The sequence below is a fragment of the Coregonus lavaretus genome (assembly GCF_964263955.1).
Source record: "Coregonus lavaretus genome assembly, chromosome: 1".
In the NCBI taxonomy this organism is placed as follows: Eukaryota; Metazoa; Chordata; class Actinopteri; order Salmoniformes; family Salmonidae; genus Coregonus; species Coregonus lavaretus.
The window spans coordinates 78,067,789-78,093,640 of NC_139988.1; the positions used below are offsets into that span (position 1 = coordinate 78,067,789).

General features: G+C 43.9%; 1 protein-coding gene across 1 annotated transcript; it reads left to right on the forward strand.

Annotated features, from left to right (window-relative positions):
* Positions 1 to 2,066: 2,066 nt before the first annotated feature.
* Positions 2,067 to 25,197, forward strand: LOC311134057 (S-adenosylmethionine synthase-like; the record flags this gene model as incomplete). Its single annotated transcript, XM_084167657.1, has 9 exons — positions 2,067 to 2,154; positions 14,702 to 14,779; positions 16,068 to 16,190; positions 16,357 to 16,469; positions 16,559 to 16,702; positions 23,724 to 23,942; positions 24,425 to 24,607; positions 24,730 to 24,863; positions 25,095 to 25,197. 9 exons carry the CDS (start codon positions 2,067 to 2,069, stop codon positions 25,195 to 25,197), a joined length of 1,185 nt encoding a protein of 394 aa, XP_084023783.1.
* Between the last annotated feature and the right edge of the window lie 655 nt (positions 25,198 to 25,852).

Sequence of the window (25,852 nt, forward strand, 5' to 3'; positions counted from 1 at the left end):
CTTTTATCTCCATGGTAACGGTGCTACTTCATAAATCTTCCCTCCAATTTTGCTGAGAAGGTTCCGTTTTGTGCTAAGAAGTAGAGCATGCAAAGATGTACCACGTGCATTTTATTTCTGTTTTTTAAATATAGACTATAATTTCATTGAAATTACATAAAATGTGTACCAGATAATACGTCTGTATTTCAACCCATTTACACTTCCATTATGGTTTTTATAGGCCTGTGTGAACTAAATAATTCCATAACTAATTGAAATAGAAAAAGGTTTGCTAGGTATCTTATACATTTTGTTCTATATGGAGTTAGGGCGCATGCTACAGTATTTACCCACTCAGCTATGACCATACAGCTGTAAATTAGGGCAGGGAATCCATAGAATTAGGAATTAGAATAATTATTGAATAATAATTAGTAATTTAATAAGATCTGGAAGTCAGTGATTTGGGTTGCTATGATGTTTCAGTTGCTCGTCTGGGGTCATTAAGTTTGAAACACACACACAAACACATTTTTCACTGCACTCAGCAGAGATAGGGTTTGTGATGTTTATCAATAATCCGATGCTTTTGTTTTGGTTGTGACATATTTTAGGGTTTAGGGTTCATGAAACTAGAGATTGTCAGGGTCACACACATCGGTGAGATATACCGGGATCCACCAACACACCCTGCACATTCCCCCATAATTGCTGGGGAGGAAAGGGGATCTCAGCCCTACGCACGCTGCCGCTGCTTAGCGGTCACACCAGCAATCATCTCACCAACACCTGACACAGATCCCCAAGCACCACCACATACCAAAGAGTACGTCTGGATGAGGACATTTTAATTGGAAAGGTTAGCACTAATAACAGGAAATTGTAGGCTATTGAACACTTTATTAATATTGCAACACCACTTCAATAAGACTGTTGCATCCATGATTATATTTCTAGTGTAGTCCACACAGGATGGATACCATGGGACAGTTCATATTTGAGAAGCTCATGTTCAAGTATGTCTTACTTTTCACACTTTGGAAGCCCTTGGAGGCTAAAATATTAATATAGGCCTATACCATTTAGGTCCACGGTATAGTGTAAAATCAAGTCCCACTTTAATTGGGCTGTTGGATAACTTGGCAGGAAAGTTGATTATATACACCTAGAGCGAGAGTCATTGTCCTTTGGTTTGACCTCTGTCTGAACTCTGACCCCACTCTGTGTTGTCGTTACAGTATGGGGCCAGGGTCAGCGATGTCTTGTAGTAGACAGGATGACAAGAAAATTAACTCAGACTTGTTACATTTTTTAAGAAACAAGCAATGCTTTATCCATAACACTTCTTGTCCATTCTAAAAAATACCTGTAAATAATTTGATGGTTCATCGTTTAATGCTCAACTGAATGCATTGCATCATGCGGGATAGTGCCTTCTCGTTTCAATCAGGCATGTCTTCATTAGAAAGCCTGGATTCCAGCAGCTACTGCCAGTGCTGGGCTTATAACTCTAACGGTCTGCCTCTGTGTACACAGGCACAGTGATCCCGCCAGGAAAGTGAGGGGCCCCTTGTGACAAAGAGAGAGAGAATAGGTGGGGAATAGACAAGAGAAGCCGCTCCATAAAATTAATTTTCATTTTTCACGGTAATATAATACACCACCCCATCTGGTGACTTTCTATGAACAGGGCATTTGTTGAATAAACCTCAAGGAAGACAGTGGTTGAATGGAAGGGTCCACTGTTCAGCACACGAGGAGTTAAAAACAAGTTTATCCAGGAAATTGTAATCCCTCTCTTCCTTTTCTCTCTTCTGAATGGTCTAACCCGCCGGTTCACATGAGTGTGTGTGCATGAGTGTGTATGTTGTCCTTGCCTTATATAGAGGAGTGTTGTGGCTCCAGTAAAGTCTCTCACATTCCCTCTCTCCTCCCTCTTTCTCTCTTAGCCTCTTGCGTAGAAGGACGCAGTAGCTGGTACAGCAGCCTCTCTGCTCTACTTGTCATTTCCTATAGTTATCTCTCTATTTAGGCTTTTTAGCCTACTCCAACTTTCTCTGCTTCGTTGAGCTGCTCAGACCACAATGAACGGGCCAGTGGACGGATTGTATGACGCTGAGCACTATGGGTCATTCATGTTTACCTCTGAGTCTGTGGGAGAAGGACACCCAGGTGAGTAGACAGCTCTAGTAGACAGCATGGTCCCCATGCAACAGAACAAAACCATAGAATGTCATGCACTGCATCATTAGAAAGTGTTTTTTTTTTTTGATCCCACCGCTGACACCAATGGGTTTTATGAATTAGTTGTACTGTGTGTGAATAGTTGCTTATGCCATGCAGGAAGAAGCGTAAGGAGGAGACACGAAGGAGATGATTTACAAAGAGTTTGCACCATGTAAACTGAGAGAAAACAGATTGAGAGAGTACAGAAATTGGTAGTAGAGTTGGATGCCTGCACAATTCAATCAAAACATGCTGCAGAGGTGCTGTAGAGACATACCATTGACAATTTATGGATGCATGTGTTGCTGTTACTCCCCAGTTACTCGAGTAGGATGGGTCAAGCAAATGGCAGGGGAAGGGGGTATCATTTACTTTAACCTCTATTGACATACAGTAGGCCTACTAAACTCCTGACAGTACTTACAGTACAGTACTAATCAGTAGCACATTAACACATGGCTGTAACTGCTACTGTGAATGTGTAATTATGAATATAAATGTTGATATATACTTACCAAAGCGCCCTCTCTCTTTCTTGCTCCCTTAAATATGTGATGTATACTCCAAACCAGTGGAGGCTGCCGAGGGAAGGATGGCTCATAATAATGACTGGAACGGAGAGAATGGAATGGTATCAAACACATAGAAACCACCAACCTCCTGTGCTCCACACATGCTTACACATACACCTGGAGCAGTGCCATGCAACTTAGGCAACATATGCCCTAACACCTGCTTCATGATGACCAAGTACCTTCTCTGCATTTAATGTCACTAGGTCTTCAGAGACAACTTGATCTGCTGATATATTTACATTTACATTTACGTCATTTAGCAGACACTCTTATCCAGAGCGACTTACAAATTGGTGCATTCACCTTATGATAGCCAGTGGGACAACCACTTTACAATTATTATTATTATTATATATATTTTTTTTTATTCTTAATTTTTAGAGTATATTTATAATTTTTTCCAAATCGTTTTTTATTTATATCTATATATATATAGTGGGGGAAAAAAGTATTTAGTCAGCCACCAATTGTGCAAGTTCTCCCACTTAAAAAGATGAGAGAGGCCTGTAATTTTCATCATAGGTACACGTCAACTATGACAGACAAAATGAGATTTTTTTTCTCCAGAAAATCACATTGTAGGATTTTTAATGAATTTATTTGCAAATTATGGTGGAAAATAAGTATTTGGTCAATAACAAAAGTTTCTCAATACTTTGTTATATACCCTTTGTTGGCAATGACACAGGTCAAACGTTTTCTGTAAGTCTTCACAAGGTTTTCACACACTGTTGCTGGTATTTTGGCCCATTCCTCCATGCAGATCTCCTCTAGAGCAGTGAAGTTTTGGGGCTGTCGCTGGGCAACACGGACTTTCAACTCCCTCCAAAGATTTTCTATGGGGTTGAGATCTGGAGACTGGCTAGGCCACTCCAGGACCTTGAAATGCTTCTTATGAAGCCACTCCTTCGTTGCCCGGGCGGTGTGTTTGGGATCATTGTCATGCTGAAAGACCCAGCCACGTTTCATCTTCAATGCCCTTGCTGATGGAAGGAGGTTTTCACTCAAAATCTCATGATACATGGCCCCATTCATTCTTTCCTTTACACGGATCAGTCGTCCTGGTCCCTTTGCAGAAAAACAGCCCCAAAGCATGATGTTTCCACCCCCATGCTTCACAGTAGGTATGGTGTTCTTTGGATGCAACTCAGAATTCTTTGTCCTCCAAACACGACGAGTTGAGTTTTTACCAAAAAGTTCTATTTTGGTTTCATCTGACCATATGACATTCTCCCAATCCTCTTCTGGATCATCCAAATGCACTCTAGCAAACTTCAGACGGGCCTGGACATGTACTGGCTTAAGCAGGGGGACACGTCTCGCACTGCAGGATTTGAGTCCCTGGCGGCGTAGTGTGTTACTGATGGTAGGCTTTGTTACTTTGGTCCCAGCTCTCTGCAGGTCATTCACTAGGTCCCCCCGTGTGGTTCTGGGATTTTTGCTCACCGTTCTTGTGATCATTTTGACCCCACAGGGTGAGATCTTGCGTGGAGCCCCAGATCGAGGGAGATTATCAGTGGTCTTGTATTTACATTTACATTTACATTTTAGTCATTTAGCAGACGCTCTTATCCAGAGCGACTTACAGTTAGCGCATACATTATTTTATCGAACGTCTTCCATTTCCTAATAATTGCTCCCACAGTTGATTTCTTCAAACCAAGCTGCTTACCTATTGCAGATTCAGTCTTCCCAGCCTGGTGCACGTCTACAATTTTGTTTCTGGTGTCCTTTGACAGCTCTTTGGTCTTGGCCATAGTGGAGTTTGGAGTATGACTGTTTGAGGTTGTGGACAGGTGTCTTTTATACTGATAACAAGTTCAAACAGGTGCCATTAATACAGGTAACGAGTGGAGGACAGAGGAGCCTCTTAAAGAAGAAGTTACAGGTCTGTGAGAGCCAGAAATCTTGCTTGTTTGTAGGTGACCAAATACTTATTTTCCACCATAATTTGCAAATAAATTCATAAAAAAATCCTACAATGTGATTTTCTGGATTTTTTCCCCTCAATTTGTCTGTCATAGTTGACATGTACCTATGATGAAAATTACAGGCCTCTCTCATCTTTTTAAGTGGGAGAACTTGCACAATTGGTGGCTGACTAAATACTTTTTTCCCCCACTGTATATATATATTTTTTGGTGGGGGTGGGGTAGGGGATTACTTTTATACTATCCCAGGTATTCCTTAAAGAGGTAGGGTTTCAAGTGTCTCCGGAAGATGGTCAGTGACTCCGCTGTTCACATTTACGCCATTTAGCAGACGCTCTTATCCAGAGCGACTTACAGGAGCAATTAGGGTTAAGTGCCTTGCTCAAGGACACATCGACAGATTTTTCACCTAGTCGGCTCGGGGATTAGAACCAGCGACCTTTCGGTTACTGGCACAACGCTCTTAACCACTAAGCTACCTGCCGCCCCGCTACCTACCGCTGTCCTGGTGTCGTGAGGGAGCTTGTTCCACCATTGGGGTGCCAGAGCAGCGAACAGTTTTGACTGGGCTGAGCGGGAACTGTGCTTCCGCAGAGGTAGGGGACCAGCAGGCCAGAGGTGGAAGAACGCAATGCCCTCGTTTGGGTGTAGGGACTGATCAGAGCCTGAAGGTAAGGACGTGCCGTTCCCCTCACAGCTCCGTAGGCAAGCACCATTGTCTTGTAGAAGATGCAAGCTTCAACTGGAAGCCAGTGGAGTGTGCGGAGGAGCGGGGTGACGTGAGAGAACTTGGGAAGGTTGAACACCAGACGGGCTGCAGCGTTCTGGATGAGTTGTAGGGGTTTAATAGCACAGGCAGGGAGCCCAGCCAACAGCGAGTTGCAGTAATCCAGACGGGAGATGACAAGTGCCTGGATTAGGACCTGTGCCGCTTCCTGTGTAAGGTAGGGCCGTACTCTGCGAATGTTGTAGAGCATGAACCTACAGGATCGGGTCACCGCTTTGATGTTAGCGGAGAACGACAGGGTGTTGTCCAGGGTCACGCCAAGGTTCTTTGCACTCTGGGAGGAGGACACAACAGAGTTGTCAACCGTGATGGCGAGATCATGGAGCGGGCAGTCCTTCCCCGGGAGGAAGAGCAGCTCCGTCTTGCCGAGGTTCAGCTTGAGGTGGTGATCTGACATCCACACTGATATGTCTGCCAGACATGCAGAGATGCGATTCGCCACCTGGTTATCAGAAGGGGGAAAGGAGAAGATTAATTGTGTGTCGTCTGCGTAGCAGTGATAGGAGAGGCCATGTGAGGATATGACAGAGCCAAGTGACTTTGTGTATAGAGAGAATAGGAGAGGGCCTAGAACTGAGCCCTGGGGGACACCAGTGGTGAGAGCAGGTGGTGCGGAGACAGATTCTCGCCACACCACCTGGTAGGAGCAACCTGTCAGGTAGGATGCAATCCAAGAGTGAGCCGCGCCGGAGATGCCCAACTCGGAGAGGGTGAAGAGGAGGATCTGATGGTTCACAGTATCAAAGGCAGCAAATAGGTCTAGAAGGATGAGAGCAGAGGAGAGAGTTAGCTTTAGCAGTGCGGAGAGCCTCCGTGACACAGAGAAGAGCAGTCTCAGTTGAATGACCAGTCTTGAAATCTGACTGGTTTGGATCAAGAAGGTCATTCTGAGAGAGATAGCAGGAGAGTTGGCTATAGACAGCACGCTCAAGAGTTTTGGAGAGAAAAGAAAGAAGGGATACTGGTCTGTAGTTGTTGACATCGGAGGGATCGAGTGTAGGTTTTTTAAGGAGGGGTGCAACTCTCGCTTTCTTGAAGATGGAAGGGACATAGCCAGTAGACAAGGATGAGTTGATGAGCGAGGTGAGGTAAGGGAGAAGGTCTCCGGAAATGGTCTGGAGAAAAGAGGAGGGGATAGGGTCAAGCGGGCAGGTTGTTGGGCGGCCAGCCATCACCAGTCGCAAGATTTCATCTGGAGAGAGAGGGGAGAAAGAAGTCAAAGCATAGAGTAGGGCAGTGTGAGCAGGACCAGCGTTGTCATTTGACTTAATAAATGAGGATCGGATGTTGTCAACCTTCTTTTCAAAATGGTTGACGAAGTCATCCACAGAGAGGGAGGAGGGAGGGGGAGGAGGAGGAGGAGGATTCAGCAGGGAGGAGAAAGTGGCAAAGACCTTCCTAGGGTTAGAGGTAGAGGCTTGAAATTTAGAGCGGTAGAAAGTGGCTTTAGAAGCAGAAACGGAGGAAGAGAATGTAGAGAGGAGGGAGTGGAAAGATGACAGGTCCGCAGGGAGTCTAGTTTTCCTCCATTTCCACTCGGCTGCCCGGAGCACTGTTCTCTGAGCTCACAATGAATCGTCAAGCCACGGAGCAGGACGGGAGGACCGAGCCAGCCGGGAGGATTGGGGACATAGAGAGTCAAAAGATTCAGAGAGGGAGGAGAGGAGGGTTGAGGAGGCAGAATCAGGAGATTGAAGGGAGAAGGATTTAGCAGAGGGAAGAGATGATAGGATGGAAGAGGAGAGAGTAGCGGGAGAGAGAGAGCGAAGATTGCGAAGGCACATTACCATCTGAGTAGGGGCAATGTGAGTAGTGTTGGAGGAGTGCGAGAGAGAAAAGGATACGAATGTAGTGGTTGGAGACTTGGAGGGGAGTTGCAGTGAGATTAGTAGAAGAACAGCATCTAGTAAAGATGAGGTCAAGCGTATTGCCTGCCTTGTGAGTAGGGGGGGACGGTGTGAGAGTGAGGTCAAAAGAGGAAAGGAGTGGAAAGAAGGCAGAGAGAAATGAGTCAAAGGCAGACGTAGGGAAGTTAAAGTCACCCAGGAAAGGAACTTATCAAGGCGTCAAGCTCATTGATGAACTCTCCAAGGGAACCTGGAGGGCGAAAAATGACAAGGATGTTAAGCTTGAATGGGCTAGTGACTGTGACAGCATGGAATTCAAATGAGGAGATAGACAGATGGGTCAGGGGGAAAAGAGAGAATGTCCACTTGGGAGAGATGAGGATTCCTGTGCCACCGCCGCGCTGACCAGATGCTCTCGGGTTATGCGAGAACACATGATCAGACGAGGAAAGAGCAGTAGGAGTAGCAGTGTTTTTTGGGGTAATCCATGTTTCCGTCAGCGCCAAGAAGTCGAGGGACTGGAGGGTGGCATAGTCTGAGATGAACTCTGCCTTGTTGGCCGCAGAACGGCAGTTCCAGAGACTACCGGAGACCTGGAACTCCACGTGGGTCGTGCACGCAGGGACCACCAGATTAGAGTGGCAGCAGCCATGCCGTGTGAAGCGTTTGTATGGCCTGTGCGGAGAGGAGAGAACAAGGATAGACAGACACATAGTTGACAGGCTACAGAAAAGGCTACAATAATGCAAAGGAGATCGGAATGAAATTAACTAAGCATCTGCGAAAGCGAGAGAGCGGGGCCTCCCTCACGTTTCACTGAAACACTCAAATATAACTCTCCCAACTTCCACTTTAGATTAATAGACTTTAGTTAGTGTCTGGTCTGTTAGCGATGTTACCAAACAGACTAGTTCTGTCTCTTACCTCTAGTTAGCGTCTGGTCTATTAGCGATGTTACCAAACAGACTAGTTCTGTCTCTTACCTCTAGTTAGTGTCTGGTCTGTTAGCGATGTTACCAAACAGACTAGTTCTGTCTCTTACCTCTAGTTAGTGTCTGGTCTATTAGCGATGTTACCAAACAGGCTAGTTCTGTCTCTTACCTCTAGTTAGTGTCTGGTCTATTAGCGATGTTACCAAACAGACTAGTTCTGTCTCTTACCTCTAGTTAGTGTCTGGTCTGTTAGCGATGTTACCAAACAGACTAGTTCTGTCTCTTACCTCTAGTTAGTGTCTGGTCTATTAGCGATGTTACCAAACAGGCTAGTTCTGTCTCTTACCTCTAGTTAGTGTCTGGTCTATTAGCGATGTTACCAAACAGACTAGTTCTGTCTCTTACCTCTAGTTAGTGTCTGGTCTATTAGCGATGTTACCAAACAGACTAGTTCTGACTCTTGCCTCTAGTTAGTGTCTAGTCTATTAGCGATGTTACGAAACAGACTAGTTCTGTCTCTTACCTCTAGTTAGTGTCTGGTCTGTTAGCGATGTTACCAAACAGACTAGTTCTGTCTCATGCCTCTAGTTAGTGTCTGGTCTATTAGCGATGTTACCAAACAGACTAGTTCTGACTCTTACCTCCAGTTAGTGTCTGGTCTGTTAGCGATGTTACCAAACAGACTAGTTCTGTCTCTTGCCTCTAGTTAGTGTCTGGTCTGTTAGCGATGTTACCAAACAGACTAGTTCTGTCTCATGCCTCTAGTTAGTGTCTGGTCTATTAGCGATGTTACCAAACAGACTAGTTCTGACTCTTACCTCCAGTTAGTGTCTGGTCTATTAGCGATGTTACCAAAATATATATATCAATTACTGTACCACACTTTCCCTCACTAATTATGGTATGCTCTCATGTCGTCTCACGTTAAAAACACTCCATGCATTGCATGGTTAATAAATGTTTTGAATGGTCAGATACATGGTGTGAGGAGGCGTGGCTGTACTGGACATGTTACTGTGTGTAAATGTCACTGTCCAATGTCCAGTGTTAGGGCACACTGAAACGGTGACTGAGTTTATCAGGAAGTGTATAGGTGATGTTGTGCCCACTGTGACTATTAAAACCTACCCTAACCAGAAACCGTGGATAGATGGCAGCATTCGCGCCAATCTGAAAGCGCGAACCACCTCATTCAACCATGGCAAGGTTACATTACATTTTAGTCATTTAGCAGACGCTCTTATCCAGAGCGACTTACAGTTAGTGAGTGCATACATTTTCATACTGGCCCCCCGTGGGAAACGTGGGAAACGAACCCACAACCCTGGCGTTGCAAGCGCCATGCTCTACCAACAGTGTAGCTACTCACTCCGCAAGGCAATTAAACTGGAAAAACATCAGTATAGAGACAAAGTGGAGTCGCAATTCAACGGCTCAGACACGAGACGTATGTGGCAGGGTCTACAGACAATCACAGACTACAAAAGGAAAACCAGCCACGTCGCCGACACCGACGTCTCGCTTCCAGACAAGCTAAACACCTTCTTCGCCTGCTTTGAGGATAACACAGTGCCACTGACGAGGCCCACTACCAAGGCCTCTCCTTCTCTGTGGCCGACGTGATTAAGACATTTAAGCATGTTAATCCCAGCAAGGCTGCCGGCCCAGACGGCATCCCTAGCCGCGTCCTCAGAGCATGCGCAGACCAGCTGGCTGGTGTGTTTATGGACATATTCAATCTCTCCCTTTCCCAGTCTGCTGTTCCCACATGCTTCAAGATGGCCACCATTGTTCCTGTACCCAAGAAAGCAAAGTTAACTGAACTAAATGACTATCGCCCTGTAGCACTCACCTCTGTCATCATGAAGTGCTTTGAGAGACTAGTCAAGGATCATATCACTTCTACCTTACCTGTCACCCTAGACCCACCTCAATTTGCTTACCGCCCCAATAGATCCACAGACGATGCAATCACCATCACACTGCACACTGCCCTATCCCATCTGGACAAGAGGAATACCTATGTAAGAATGCTGTTCATTGACTATCGCTCAGCATTCAACACCATAGTACCCTCCAAGCTCATCATCAAGCTTGAGGCCCTGGGTCTGAACCCCACCCTGTGCAACTGGGTCCTGGACTTCGTGACGGGCCGCCCCCAGGTGGTGAAGGTAGGAAACAACATCTCCACTTTGCTGATCCTCAACAGTGGGCCCCACAAGGGTGCATGCTTAGCCCACTCCTGTACTCCCTGTTCACCCATGACTGCGTGGCCAAGCACACCTCCAACTCAATCATCAAGTTTGCAGACGACACAACAGTAGTAGGCTTGATTACCAACAATGACGAGACCGTCTACAGGGAGGAGGTGAGGGCTCTGGGAGTGTGGTGCCAGGAAAATAACCTCTCACTCAACGTCAACAAAACAAGGGAGATGATCGTGGACTTCAGGAAACAGCAGAGGGTGCACCCCCCTATCCACATCGACGGGACCATAGTGGAGAAGGTGGAAAGCTTCAAGTTCCTTGGCGTACACATCACAGACAAACTGAAATGGTCCACCCACACAGACAGTGTGGTGAAGAAGGCACAACAGAGCCTCTTCAACCTCAGGAGGCTGAAGAAATTTGTCTTGGCACCTAAAACCCTCACAAACTTTTACAGATGCACAATTGAGAGCATCCTGTCGGGCTGTATCACCACCTGGTATGGCAACTGCACCGCCCGCAAACGCAGGGCTCTCCAGAGGGTGGTGCGGTCTGCCGAACGCATTATTGGGGGCAAACTACTCGACACATACAGCACCCGATGTCACAGGAAGGCCAAAAAGATCATCAAGGACATCAACCACCTGAGCCACTGCCTGTTCACCCCTCTATCATCCAGAAGGCGAGGTCAGTACAGGTGCATCAAAGCTGGGACCGAGAGAATGAAAAACAGCTTCTATCTCAAGGCCATCAGACTGTTAAATAGCCATCACTAGCACATTAGAGGCTGCTGCTACCTATTGAAATCACTGGCCACTTTAAGAAATGGAACACTAGTCACTTTAATAATGTTTACAGTCACTTTAATAATGTTTACATATCTTGCACTACTCATCTCATATGTACAGTATATACTGCATTCTATTCTATAATATTGTACTGTATCTTAGTCCATGCCGCTCTGTCATTGCTTGTCCATATATGTATATTTTCTTAAATTCCATTCCTTACTAGTTTTGTGTGTATTAGGTATATGTTGTGAAATTGTTAGATATTGCTTGTTAGATATTACTGCACTGTCGGAGCTAGAAGCACAAGCATTTCGCTACACCCGCTATAACATCTGCTAAACACGTGTATGTGACAAATGACATTTGATTTGATTTGATTTGATTGTGTTGATGTGTTGCTTGACCCTTTCCCTCAACGTTCTGAGTCTCACACACTCTGTTTCTCTCTGTCTACTTTATACTGTGTGTCCTTCATCTCACCTTATCTCACAGCTACAAAACTGTTAGCAGATTACATCTATGCTGAACAACAGTATAAACGCAACATGCAACAATTTCAGTACATCATTACAAAATCAGTCAATTTAAATAAATTCATTAGGCCCTAATCTATGGATTTCACATGACTGGAAATACAGATATGCATCTGTTGGTCACAGATACCTTAAAAAAAAGGTAGGGGCGTGGATCAGATAACCAGTCAGTATCTGGTGTGACTGCCATTTGCCTCATGCAGCGCGACATCTCCTTCAAATAGAGTTGATCAGGCTGTTGATTGTGGCCTGTGGAATGTTATCCCACTCCTCTTCAATGGCTGTGTGAAGTTGCTGGATATTGGCGGGAACTGGACCACGCTGTCGTACACGTCAATCCAGAGCGTCCCAAACATGCTCAATGGGTGACATGTCTGGTGAGTGTGCAGGCCATGGAAGAACTGGGACATTTTCAGCTTCCAGGAATTGTGTACAGATCCTTTCGACATGGGGCAGTGCATTATCATAATGAAACATGAGGTGATGGTGGCGGAGAATTGGCACGACAATGGGCCTCAGGATCTCGTCATGGTATCTCTGTGCATTCAAATTGCCATAGATAAAATGCAATTGTGTTCGTTGTCCGTAGTTTATGCCTGCTCATACCATAACCCCACCGCCATCATGGGGCACTCTGTTCACAACGTTAGCAAACTGCCCACTCACATGACGCCATACACGTGGCCTGCGGTTGTGAGGCCGGTTGGACATACTGACAAATTCTCTAAAACAATGTTGGAGGCGGCTTTTGGTAGAGAAATTAACATTACATTATCTGCTAACAGCTCTGGTGGACATTTCTGCAGTCAGCATGCCAATTGCATGCTCCCTCAAAACTTGAGACATCTGTGGCATTATGTTGTGTGACAAAACTGCACATTTTAGAGTGGCCTTTTATTGTCCCCAGCACAAGGTGCACCTGTGTAATATTCATCCTGTTTAATCAGCTTCTTGATATGCCACACCTGTCAGGTGGATGGATTATCTTAGCAAAGGAGAAATGCTCACTAACAGGGATGTAAACAAATTAGTGCACTGAGAGAAATAAGCTTTTTGTGCGTATGGAAGATTTCTGGGATCTTTTATTTCAGCTCATGAAACATGGGGTTTATATTTCTGTTCAGTGTATAATATAATAATAATATGCCATTTAGCAGACGCTTTTATCCAAAGCGACTTACAGTCATGCGTGCATACATTTTTTTGTGTATGGGTGGTCCCGGGGATCGAACCCACTACCTTGGCGTTACAAGCGCCGTGCTCTACCAGCTGAGCTACAGAGACCAGAAACATAATGGTTACAAACATAACAAGTACAATTTTTATTTATTTAGATTGATGGGTTAAGACTGAACATCTCATATCTCTTTAAATGAAGGCATATCAACATCAATCAAAGAATATAACAAAAATGTGAAATTATCACAGTCCTGATTATGAATATGAAATAGTTTGAACACTCAACCTTCTTGTGAAGTTTACACAATGAGTATCCACATATATGGTGGTGTATATTGACTGCCAGTGTGGAGTAAAGCACGCTACAGAGGTATGCATCAACAGAACTAAAGCTATTCCGAGGGTTGGAACACCTAATATGAGCCAACCAAGAGTAGTACTCTGACGGAAGGGGTGAAATATAATCTAGGTCTTGACTTGGCTTCTGCCATGTGCAGCAAAAGGTCAAACCAGGAAACCACCTCATCAACTTCAGGAGGCCCATTATGGTCAGTTACAGTGCCTTCAGAAAGTATTCATACCCCTTGACTTATTCCACATTTTGTTGTGTTACAGCCGAATTCAAAATTGCTGAAATATATATTTATTCTCACCCATCTACACACAACACCTCATAATGACAAAGTGAAAACATGTTTTTAGATTTTTTTGTAAATTTACTGAAAATCTAATACAGAAATATCTAATTTACATAAGTATTCTCACCCCTGAGTCAATACTTTGTAGAAGCACCTTTGGCGCTGATTACAGCTTTGAATCGTCTTGGGTATGTCTGTATCAGCTTTGCACATCTGGATTTGGGGATTTTCTCCCATTCTTCCTAGCAGATTTTCTCAAGCTCTCTTAAGTTAGATGGGGAGCGACGGTTTTCTCAAGCTCTGTTAAGTTAGATGGGGAGCGATGGTCATAGCAATGTGTTACTGAGGAGTGGCTTCCGTCTGGCCACTCTACCATAAAGGCCTGATTGGAGTACTGCAGAGATGGACAATTCCTTCGACCTCATGGTTTGCTCTGACATGCACTGTCAACTGTGGGACCTTATATTGACAGGTGTGTGCCTTTCCAAATCATGTCCAATCAATTGCAGTTACCACAGGTGGACTCCAATCAAGTTGTAGATCTCAAGGATGATCAATGGAAACAGGATGCACCTGAGCTCAATTTCGAGTCTCATAGCAAAGGGAGTTCTTATGTAAATAAGGTATTTCTGTTTTTTATTTTTAATAAATTAGCAAACATTTCAAGAAACCTGTTTCTGCTTTGTCATTATGGGGTATTGTGTGTAGATTGATGAGGGAAAAAAATAATGTAATCAATTTTAGAATAAGGCTGTAACTTAACAAAATGTGGAAAAAGGGATGGCGTCTGAATACTTTCCGAATGCACTGTAAGTCAAGGGGTATGAATACTTTCTGTACAACACCTAGCAACCTGATCAAGAGTTTTGCACCTCTTGGTGTAACGGTTAAGGTGTTGGACTGACAGTCACAGCGACCCAGGTTTGAGTTCCTGTCAAGCTAACCCCCAGAATATACTACTGGATTTATTAATAATCTACATCCCATTGCATTACCAAACAATTATGCAAACAGAGTCAAGGCTACATTGTTGACATTGACAAATGAATGACATTACAACATTATTTTTCTAGATAAGATATGTGACCAGATCAGTGACGCTGTGCTGGATGCTCACCTGAAGCAGGACCCAGATGCCAAGGTGGCCTGTGGTGAGTGGAGGAGAACATCTCACCACTATATAGCAGCAGAGGACAAACTTCTCAGCCTTTGATCAGGGATGTACATATGTAGAATTTGATCACCCTTTTGCAGGATAACTTTCCTATAATGCAGAACATTTAAAACTTGTAGTGTATTTTAGGTTTTAAAATGTTTCTGAATTTTGTAATTCCCACTTTGAAATGTCAGACTTGATTTTCCATTATGAAAAATGTATCAACCCCCTACAATCTTTTTTAAATATAATCCACATAATAATTCACATAATTTTCCTGCTGTAGAAAACTGGCTCAAATTAAGATCCTACACCTGTATCAAGCGTCTCAGAGTAGGAGGAGTGCTGATCTAGGATCACTTTTGCCCTATTTATCACAATGAATATGAGCACGTCTATTTTGAGACTCTTGATACATACAGCCCCAGATGCTGTTGAAGTTCTTCAGTCTTGGCCTGAGCATAGATTATTTACGGAAACGACATACCGTCTTTCTCAACATTTTATACTCTTTTCAGTGAAATGTACACTGAGTGTACAAAACCTTATGAACATGACATAGACTGACCAGGTGAATCCAGGTGAAAGCTATGATCTCTTATTGATGTCACATGTTAAATCCACTTAAATCAGTGTAGATGAAGGGGAGGAGACAGGTTAAAGAAGGATTTTTAAGCCTTGAGACAGTTGAGACATGGATTGTGTATGTGTGCCATTCGGAGGGTGAATGGGCAAGACAAAGGGTTTAAGTGCCTTTGAACGGGGTATGGTAGTAGGTGCCAGGCGCACTGGTTTGTGTCAAGAACTGCAACGCTGCTGGGTTTTTCACGCTCAACAGTTTCCCGTGTGTATCAAGCAGTGGCGGCTGCTGAGGGGAGGACGGCACATAATAATGTCTGGAACGGAACTAATGGAATGGCATCAAACACATGGAAACCATGTGTTTGATGTATTTGATACCATTCCACTTATTCTGCTCCAGACATTACCACGAGCCTGTCCTCCCCAATTAATGTGCCACCAACTTCCTGTGGTATCAAGAATGGTCCACCACCCAAAGGACATCCAGCCAACTTGACACAACTGTGGGAAGCATTGGCGTCAACGTGGGCCAGCATCCCTGCGGAACGCTTTCGACACCTTGTAGAGTCCATGCTGAAACTGTTCTGAGGGCAAAAGGGGGTGCAACTCAATATAAGGAAGGCGTTCCTAATGTTTTGTACACTCAGTGTATGATGATCAGGGATATGGTCAGCATTCTAACCATTGTGTGTTGTGAACAGAGACTGTGTGTAAGACTGGCATGGTGCTGCTCTGTGGGGAGATTACATCTCGGGCCAACGTGGACTACCAGACGATTGTGAGGGATACCATCAGGCAAATCGGCTATGACAACTCAGATAAAGGTATGGTTGGACTTGTATAAATAATTTCCTCTACCCTAGCATATATGACATTGTTTTCCCACTACCCTTTTCTCTTCAGCATGAGTTATCATAGCCCAGGTGTGCACAGCATACGTTTCCCCCCCCCGGCCCGCATGGCAGTTATAACATGTTTCACTCCTCTGAGGTTTTGACTATAAGACCTGTAACCTGCTGGTGGCTCTGGAGCAGCAGTCCCCTGACATCGCCCAGGGAGTTCACATAGACCGGATGGAGAGTGACATTGGAGCAGGAGACCAGGTGATTAAACAGATCCTTCAACAATTGGGGTTTGAGGTGTCAGGTGTGTGAGATGATGTCATTCCAAACTGCCTGTTCTTGGTTTGCAGGGTCTGATGTTTGGCTATGCCACTGATGAGACCGAGGAGTGCATGCCTCTCACCATCGTCCTCGCCCACAAACTCAATGCCAAGATGGCTGAACTGAGGCGGAACGGCACTGTCCCCTGGCTCCGCCCTGACTCCAAGACACAGGTATGATGATGGAAGATCGATATCGTTACGCTCAGAGATGGGCATTATTTCGGTTCCATGTATTTGAAATATGTATTTCAATAACTTTTGAGTATGTTGTCATTTGTATTACACTGGGCTGAACTACACTCCAATGTATTTTGTAACAAGATACTTTCGAGAGCTGTAATTTGTATTTACAAAATACTTTTCTACACATTTCTTTTTATAGAGGTTCACCATTTTGTGGCCCCCTTTCATCAGAAGTCTGATGGCACTATGGTGTGTGAGAGAGAGAGAGAGAGAGAGAGAGAGAGAGAGAGAGAGAGAGAGAGAGAGAGAGAGAGAGAGAGAGAGAGAGAGAGAGAGAGAGAGAGAGAGAGAGAGAGAGAGAGAGAGAGAGAGAGAGAGAGAGAGAGAGAGAGAGAGCTTTTGTCAAAACAGACTTTTCGTACCAGGGTTAGGAGAACTTACGCAGCAGGTTAGGAGAATTAACGTAGCAGGCTAGGAGAATGATGTTAAGCTGTATCCCATCTAGACATGACCCATAAGGCCAATAATAGTACCCAGTGTGCTTTGCAGTTCATTTTGATATGTTCATTTTCACATATACATTTAGGTTATTTAGCAGACACTATTATACAGAGTGACTTACAGTCAGTGCATTCAACTAAGGCGGATAAACATATCACAGTCATAGCAAGTCAAAAGTTTCAGTAACCGTTACTGAGAATGTTGTTGCTGTTCTGGCCGGCTAATTACAAATGTATTTGTGTATTTTAAAATACTAAATACATGTATTTCATTAAATACATTTCAAAATACAAGTATTTTGTAGTTTATTTGATACATTTATCTTTATGGTAATTTTTGACCATCCCTGGTTATGTTCTGACTGAAGAGCCTGGAGCCCATCCTTGTTGTCATTCCATTATACATCAGTTAGATGTTTTTATAAATGGCCATTGCACATGAACCCTCTCAAAGCAACAGGAGCTCCCCTCTTTTGGAGACCCACCGTCCCTTGCTTTCCAATATCCAGTCTTATATAAGAACTTTCTGCCCTTCCACTCATACACACATAGTCCACATTCACGTGAACATCCTCACAAGTCAAGGTGATTGCCTTTAAAGTCGGATGGACTGGAAGCTATTCTGGTTTTTACATTGAACCCAGTCATCGATATTGGTTTACACCGTGACCATGATGACATAGAGAACATGGATTCCAAGGCCTGGACTCTTCCCATGGTCTGTTTTACTCTCCTCCCCCATCTTCCCATGGACAACTCTCATTGGTCTTTAGGGGCCCTTGGGAAAAGCTCCAGCGCTAAAATGATTGGTCCTCTTTGGAATCTGAGAACTCTCTCAAGGTGCTATTTGGAGTTCCAGGGGTTCAGTGGCGATGAAAGTGAAGTGTGCCACATTTAATCTTGGCGCAGGTGATCTATCAAATCTAATTTTATTTGTCACATGCTTCGTAAACAACAGGTGTAGACTAACAGTGAAATGCTTACTTACGGGCCCTTCCCAAAAATGTAGACAGAGAGAAAATAGAGAAATAATAGAAACTTTATAATAAAAGTTATAATAAATACACAATGAGTAACAATAACTTGGACTATATACACGAGGTACAAGTACCGAGTCGATATGCAGGGGTATGAGGTAATTGAGGTAGAAACTGTACATATACACTACCAGTCAAAAGTTTGGACATACCTACTCATTCAAGGGTTTTTCTTTATTTTTACAATTTCTTACATTGTAGAATAATAGTGAAGACATCAAAACTATGAAATAACACATATGGAATCATGTAGCACCAAAAAAGTGTTAAACAAATCAAAATATATTTGAGATTCTTCAAATAGCCACCCTTTGCCTTGATGACAGCTTTGCACACTCTTGGCATTCTCTCAACCAGCTTCATGAGGTAGTCACCTGGAATGCATTTCAATTAACAGGTGTGCGTTGTTAAAAGTTAATTTGTGAATTTCTTTCCTTCTTAATGCGTTTGAGGGGCAAGGTGGGGGGGGGGGGGGGGGGGGGTGTACAGAAGATAGCCCTATTTGGTAAAATACCAAGTCCATATTATGGCAAGAACAGCTCAAATAACCAAAGAAAAACGACAGTCCATCATTACTTTAACACATGAAGGTCAGTCAATACAGAACATTTCAAGAACTTTGAACGTTTCTTCAAGTGCAGTCGCAAAAACCATCAAGCGCTATGATGAAACTGGCTCTCATGAGGACCGCCACAGGAATGGAAGACCCAGAGTTACCTCTGCTGCAGAGGATAAGTTCATTAGAGTTACCAGCCTCAGAAATTGCAGCCCAAATAAATGCTTCAGAGTTCAAGTCACAGACACATCTCAACATCAACTGTTCAGAGAGGACTGTGTGAATCAGGCCTTCATGGTCGAATTGCTGCAAATAAACCATTACTAAAGGACACCAATAAGAAGAAGAGACCTGCTTGAATGGATGATCTCTGCATGTGTAGTTCCCACCGTAAAGCATGGAGGAGGAGGTGTTATGGTGTGGGGGTGATTTGCTGGTGACACTGTCTGTGATTTATTTAGAATTCAAGGCACACCAGCATGACTACCACAGCATTCTGCAGTGATACGCCAGCCCATCTAGTTTGGGCTTAGTGGGACTATCATTTGTTTTTCAACAGGACAATGACCCAACACACCTCCAGGCTGTGTAAGGGCTATTTGACCAAGAAGGAGAGTGATGGAGTGCTGCATCAGATGACCTGGCCTCCACAATCCCCCGACCTCAACCCAATTGAGATGGTTTGGGATGAGTCGGACGGCAGAGCGAAGGAAAAGCAGCCAACAAGTGCTCAGCATTTGTGGAATCTCCTTCAAGACTGTTGGAAAAGCATTCCAGGTGAAGCTAGGTGAGAGAATGCCAAGAGTATGCAAAAATGTCATAAAGGCAAAGGGTGGCTATTTGAAGAATCTCAAATATAAAATATATTTTTATTTGTTTAACACTTTTGTGGTTACTACATGATTCCATATGTGTTATTTCATAGTTTTGATGTCTTCACTAGTATTCTACAATGTAGAAAATAGTAAAAAATAAAGAAAAACCCTTGAATGAGTAGGTGTGTCCAAACATTTGACTGGTACTGTATATATGGTGGGCACGAAAACCAGATTGAAATTTTTCTAAAATAAAGTTGCCACAAATGATTTAGCTGTTTGAACACCAATTTCCCCAGAATTTTGCTTAAGTATGGAAGGTTGGAGATTTGCCGAAAATTGCTAAGAGCTAAAGAATCTAGATTACTTTTCTTCAGAAGGTGTTTCACCATAGCAGATTTTAGTGCAGTGGGGAATTTGCCTGTGAACAGGGAGTGATTAACAATAGCTTGCACTTCTTCAGATATGCAATTAAAAACAGTTTTGAAGAAGGTGGTGGGGATAGAATCGAGAAGGCAGGTAGAAGGCTTAAGTTGTGATATCACTTTACTGAGCATGTCTGTGTCAACCAGGGAAAATAAATCCATAGTGCCTTTGCATGGTAGGCTAGGGCACATATCATCAAACTTCTCATCAGGTCTTGCTTGACTGATACCCAGCCTAATGTTGGTTGTCTTATCTCTGAAATATGCCGCAAACTCATCACATTTAGGTGTGGAAGAAAGTTCACATAGGTTTGCGAGGGTAGGATTTATCAGGCCATCAATGGTTGAAAAGAGCACTCTCAAATGATTCTGAATAATAGTGATCAAGTTAGAAAAATGAGCCCATCTGGCATTTCTAATTACCTTGTTATATATATATGCCAAGTTGTTCATCAATGGTTGCCCTTACTTTGCTATTAAAGTTATCAACTAAATCATCACAAGAAGAAGGCAGAATAGGTGGTTGAGTATTGTTCATACACTCAATAAAATCTCTAGCAACTTCAGAGGTAAGATAGCATTTCTTAATAATGCGTTCAGTATTACCCTGTGCTATTGGCAACAAGGTAGTAAAAAATACACCGTAGAGATTAGATAAAGCAACATCAACAACAGAGGATATGTCAATAGAAAACCCCTTGGTAATAACCAGGTCCAGAGTATGGCCGCGGTTGTGGGCGGGCCCAGTAACATGTTGGATAAAGTCCATAGAGCTCAAAAGATTCATAAATTCAATGGCCTTGGAGTCAGTTTCTTTGTCAACATGAATATTAAAATCACCCAACACAATGATTTTATCACAGTTCCCAAAGACAATAGACAATAGTTCAGATAAATCAGTAAAGAAAGTGGGGCAGTGCTTTGGTGGTCTATCCAAGGTTCTAAGCATCCGGATCACACCCCTCAACCCATGACACCTTCACAATACACAACACAGCGGTCCTGGAGAACTATAGGGTGTGATGGCTTTTGTTCCAGCCCAACAGTAACACCTGATGTAACTAACCATGGTTCAGAATGAAGATTAGTAATTTGATTAGATATTCTATTAAAAGTGTGTTAGTGCTGGGCTGGAACAAAAGCTGGGTTGGAGAACTCTCCCCTCACTCCCCTTCTCTCCAGGTGACAGTTCACTACACAATGATTTTATCACAGTTCTCAAAGACAATGGACAGTAAAGAAAGTGGGGCAGTGCTTTGGTAGTCTATACAATGTTATGGCCAGCACTGGTGGCTGACATTTAATGACCACAGATGTTAATGGTACGGGGCGATAGTCATTTAGACAGGTTACCTTAGCGTTCTTGGGCACGGGGACTATCGTGATCTGCTTGAAACATGTAGGTATTATAGACTGGGTCAAGGAGAGGTTGAAAATGTCAGTGAAGACACTTGCCAGCTGGTCAGCGCATGCTCTGAGTCCATGTCCTGGTAATCCGCCTGACCCTGCGGCCTTGTGAATGTTAACTTGTTTAAAGTTCTTACTCACTTCGGCTACGGAGAGCGTGATCACACAGTACTCTGGAACATCTGGTGCTCTCATGCATGGTTCAGTGTTGCTTGCTTCGAAGCAAGCATAGAAGGTATTTAGTGGGCAGCTCACAGCTGGGTTTCCCTTTGTAATCCGTGATAGTTTGCAACCCTTGCCACATCCGACGAGCATCCGACGAGCGCAGTAGGATTTGATCTTAGTCCTGTATTGACACTTTGCCTGTGTGATGACTTGTCGGAGGTTGTACAGTGGCTTGCGAAAGTATTCACCCCCCTTGGCATTTTTACTATTTTGTTGCCTTACAACCTGGAATTAAAATGGATTTTTTGATTTACACAACATGCCTACCACTTTGAAGATGCAAAATATTTTTTATTGTGAAACAAACAAGAAATAAAGACAAAAAAACTGAACTTGAGCATACATAACTATTCACCCCCCCAAAGTCAATACTTTGTAGAGCCACCTTTTGAAGCAATTACAGCTGCAAGTCTCTTGGGGTATGTCTCTATAAGCTTGGCACATCTAGCCACTGGGATTTTGCCCATTCTTCAAGGCAAAACTGCTCCAGCTCCTTCATGTTGGATGGGTTCCGCTGGTGTACAGCAATCTTTAAGTCATACCACAGATTCTCAATTGGATTGAGGTCTGGGCTTTGACTAGGCCATTCCAAGACATTTAAATGTTTCCCCTTAAACCACTCAAGTGTTGCTTTAGCAGTATGCTTAGGGTCATTGTCCTGCTGGAAGGTGAACCTCCGTCCCAGTCTCAATTCTCTGGAAGACTGAAACAGGTTTCCCTCAAGAATTTCCCTGTATTTAGCGCCATCCATCATTCCTTCAATTCTGACCAGTTTTCCAGTCCCTGCCGATGAAAAACAACCCCACAGCATGATGCTGCCACCACCATGCTTCACTGTGGGGATGGTGTTCTCGGGGGGATGAGAGGTGTTGGGTTTGTGCCAGACATAGCGTTTTCCTTGATGGCCAAAAAGCTCGATTTTAGTCTCATCTGACCAGAGTACCTTCTTCCATATGTTTGGGGAGTCTCCCACATGCCTTTTGGCGAACACCAAATGTGTTTGGTAATTTTTTTCTTTAAGCAATGGCTTTTTTCTGGCCACTCTTCCGTAAAGCCCAACTCTGTGGAGTGTACGGCTTAAAGTGGTCCTATGGACAGATACTCCAATCTCCGCTGTGGAGCTTTCAGGGTTATCCTTGGTCTCTTTGTTGCCTCTCTGATTAATGCCCTCCTTGCCTGGTCCGTGAGTTTTGGTGGGCGGCCCTCTCTTGGCAGGTTTGTTGTGGTGCCATATTCTTTCCATTTTTTAATAATGGATTTAATGGTGCTCCGTGGGATGTTCATAGTTTCTGATATTTTTTTATAACCCAACCCTGATCTGTACTTCTCCACAACTTTGTCCCTGACCAGTTTGGAGAGCTCCTTGCTCTTCATGGTGGCGCTTGCTTGGTAGTGCCCCTTTCTTAGTGGTGTTGCAGACTCAGGGGCCTTTCAGAACAGGTGTGTATATATACTGAGATCATGTGACAGATCATGTGACACTTAGATTGCACACAGGTGGACTTTATTTAACTAATTATGTGACTTCTGAAGGTAATTGGTTGCACCAGATCTTATTTAGGGGCTTCATAGCAAAGGGGGTGAATACATATGCATGCACCACTTTTCCGTTATTTATTTCTTAGCATTTTTTGAAACAAGTTATTTTTTTCATTTCACTTCACCAATTTGTACTATTTTGTGTATGTCCATTACATGAAATCCAAATAAAAATACAGTTAAATTACAGGTTGTAATGCAACAAAATAGGAAAAACTCCAAGGGGGATGAATACTTTTGCAAGACACTGTAGCTGGATTTCTTCTAAGCGTCCGGATCACACCCCTCAACCCATGACACCTTCACAATACACAACACAGGGGTCCTGGAGAACTATAGGGTCTGACGGCTTTTGTTCCAGCCCAACAGTAACACCTGATGCAACTAAGCATGGTTCAGAATGAAGATTAGTAATGTGATTAGATATTCTATTAAAAGTGTGTTAGTACTGGGCTGGAACAAAAGCTGTGTTGGAGAACTCCCCCCTCACTCCCCTTCTCTCCAGGTGACAGTTCACTACACCCAGGAGAACGGGGCGGTGATCCCTCGTAGAGTTCACACAGTGGTCATCTCAGTGCAGCACGACGACTACGTGAGCCTGGAGGAGCAGAAGGAGATCCTGAAGGAGAAGGTCATCAAGGCCGTTGTGCCGGCCAGATACCTGGACGACAACACCATCTATCACCTGCAGCCCAGCGGACGCTTTGTCATTGGCGGGCCCCAGGTAACCATTGTCATTGTCCCATTTGTTCGCTCAACCGGGATTGTCACAAGGTTTTTTACATTTTAGTCATTTAGCAGACGCTCTTATCCAATTTAGGGGTTAGTGCCTTGCTCAAGGGCACATCGGCAAATGTTTCACCTAGTCAGCTCAGGGATTCGAACCAACGACCTTCCTGTTACTGGCCCAACGCTCTCAACCGCTAGGTTACCTGCCACCCCCTCATCTCTTTAAGGCAAGGTGACTGTTCCTCCCTCCACTGAGGAGATCTTCCTGACCTTACTTTATCTACTTCCAGTTCACTTCAAGTTATCAGTAAGAGTTCCTTCCTCTCCAGTAGCTCAGTTACAAAGGATGGCTGAGTCTTTGTAGTGTCTGGGTGGTGATTAATTTGATTGATGACAAGTTCACCATTTCATATGAGTGAGATACAACCTGTAGTCTTTGTCCGCTTTCATACATTCACACATCTCTGTTTATGAAAGGGTGATGCTGGGGTAACCGGTAGGAAGATCATTGTGGACACGTATGGTGGCTGGGGTGCCCACGGTGGCGGGGCCTTCTCTGGTAAGGACTACACCAAGGTGGACCGGTCTGCCGCTTACGCCGCACGCTGGGTCGCCAAGTCCCTGGTCAAGTCCAATCTGTGCAGGAGGGTGCTGGTGCAGGTGAGAGATTCAACCGTATACTTCTTTAACCTTTGGACACTGTTAAACAGACCGAAGTAAACAATGCCAGTCATTTCTATTGGAACTGATGAGTTGATATCCTGTGTGTGTTTGTGATCCAGGTGTCCTATGCCATCGGAGTGGCAGCCCCATTGTCTATTTCCCTGTTCACCTATGGTTCCTCCCAGAAGAGTGAGAAGGAGCTGCTGCATATCGTCAACAAGAACTTTGACCTCCGGCCTGGGGTCATTGTCAGGTGGGACAATATTCTTATCTATTTCATACATAGAGTTTTTCCTGATCACGCAACCAGGCCATGAGAAATTCTGGGCCTTAGTTATAAGCACCAAATAGGACCCAGAGTTTTTCCTGATCAGGTCACATGCTAAGAAAACGTGTTTGTGTGTATGTAAATATTCCCTGTCGTCAACACTAAGTGGCAGCAATGGGATTTGACTGGAATACCTTGTTGGATATTTGTCCACAGAGACCTGGACTTGAAAAGGCCCATCTACCAGAAGACAGCCTGCTATGGCCACTTTGGCAGGAAGGAGTTTCCCTGGGAGGTGGCCAAGAACCTCAACTTCTAGTGTGTGGAGCAGCAGGAAACGGGCAGCGGTGACATGGGCAGCTTTCTATGTTCTGCTGTTGACCAGTGCACGACAGCCATGCTGGTAGCTGTTAGGGGTGCAGGGGAGGGTGGGCAAGGGTGGAGTAGGGGGGAGTGTACTCTCTCTCGCTCTCTCTTTGGCTGAAAACTGAAAACCCAAACATCTCGGTCATTTGATGAGGGGTGGCTATGACCTCAATGGTCATTAGATATGTGAGATGGCTGTTTAGTATTTTCAAAGTATTTTTAGCATACACTACACACCCCCATACATGTGGCTTGTCTCACAAACATAACTTCCTTTTTGGTGCAGTTTTCGTTTTTTTGTTTGTTTTCAGTAATGCCTAAAATATTAAGATGGATAAAAAAGAAATTGACCAAATCTAAAGGTAGAATAGCCATACTTTACATAGCAGTTCTATATTCTTTAAGGCCCAATGCAGCCGTTTTTTATCTCAATATCAAAATAATTGGGGTAACAATTAAACACCTTACTGTAGTAATTTTCCATTAAAATGGTCATGGCTTTTTAGCAAATAGCATTTTTGCAAAAAACAACAGCGTGAGTGAGCGACCTAATTGGAGGCGCCTAATGGGAAGGATATGTAACCTGAAAAATAGCTATTATTGGCAGA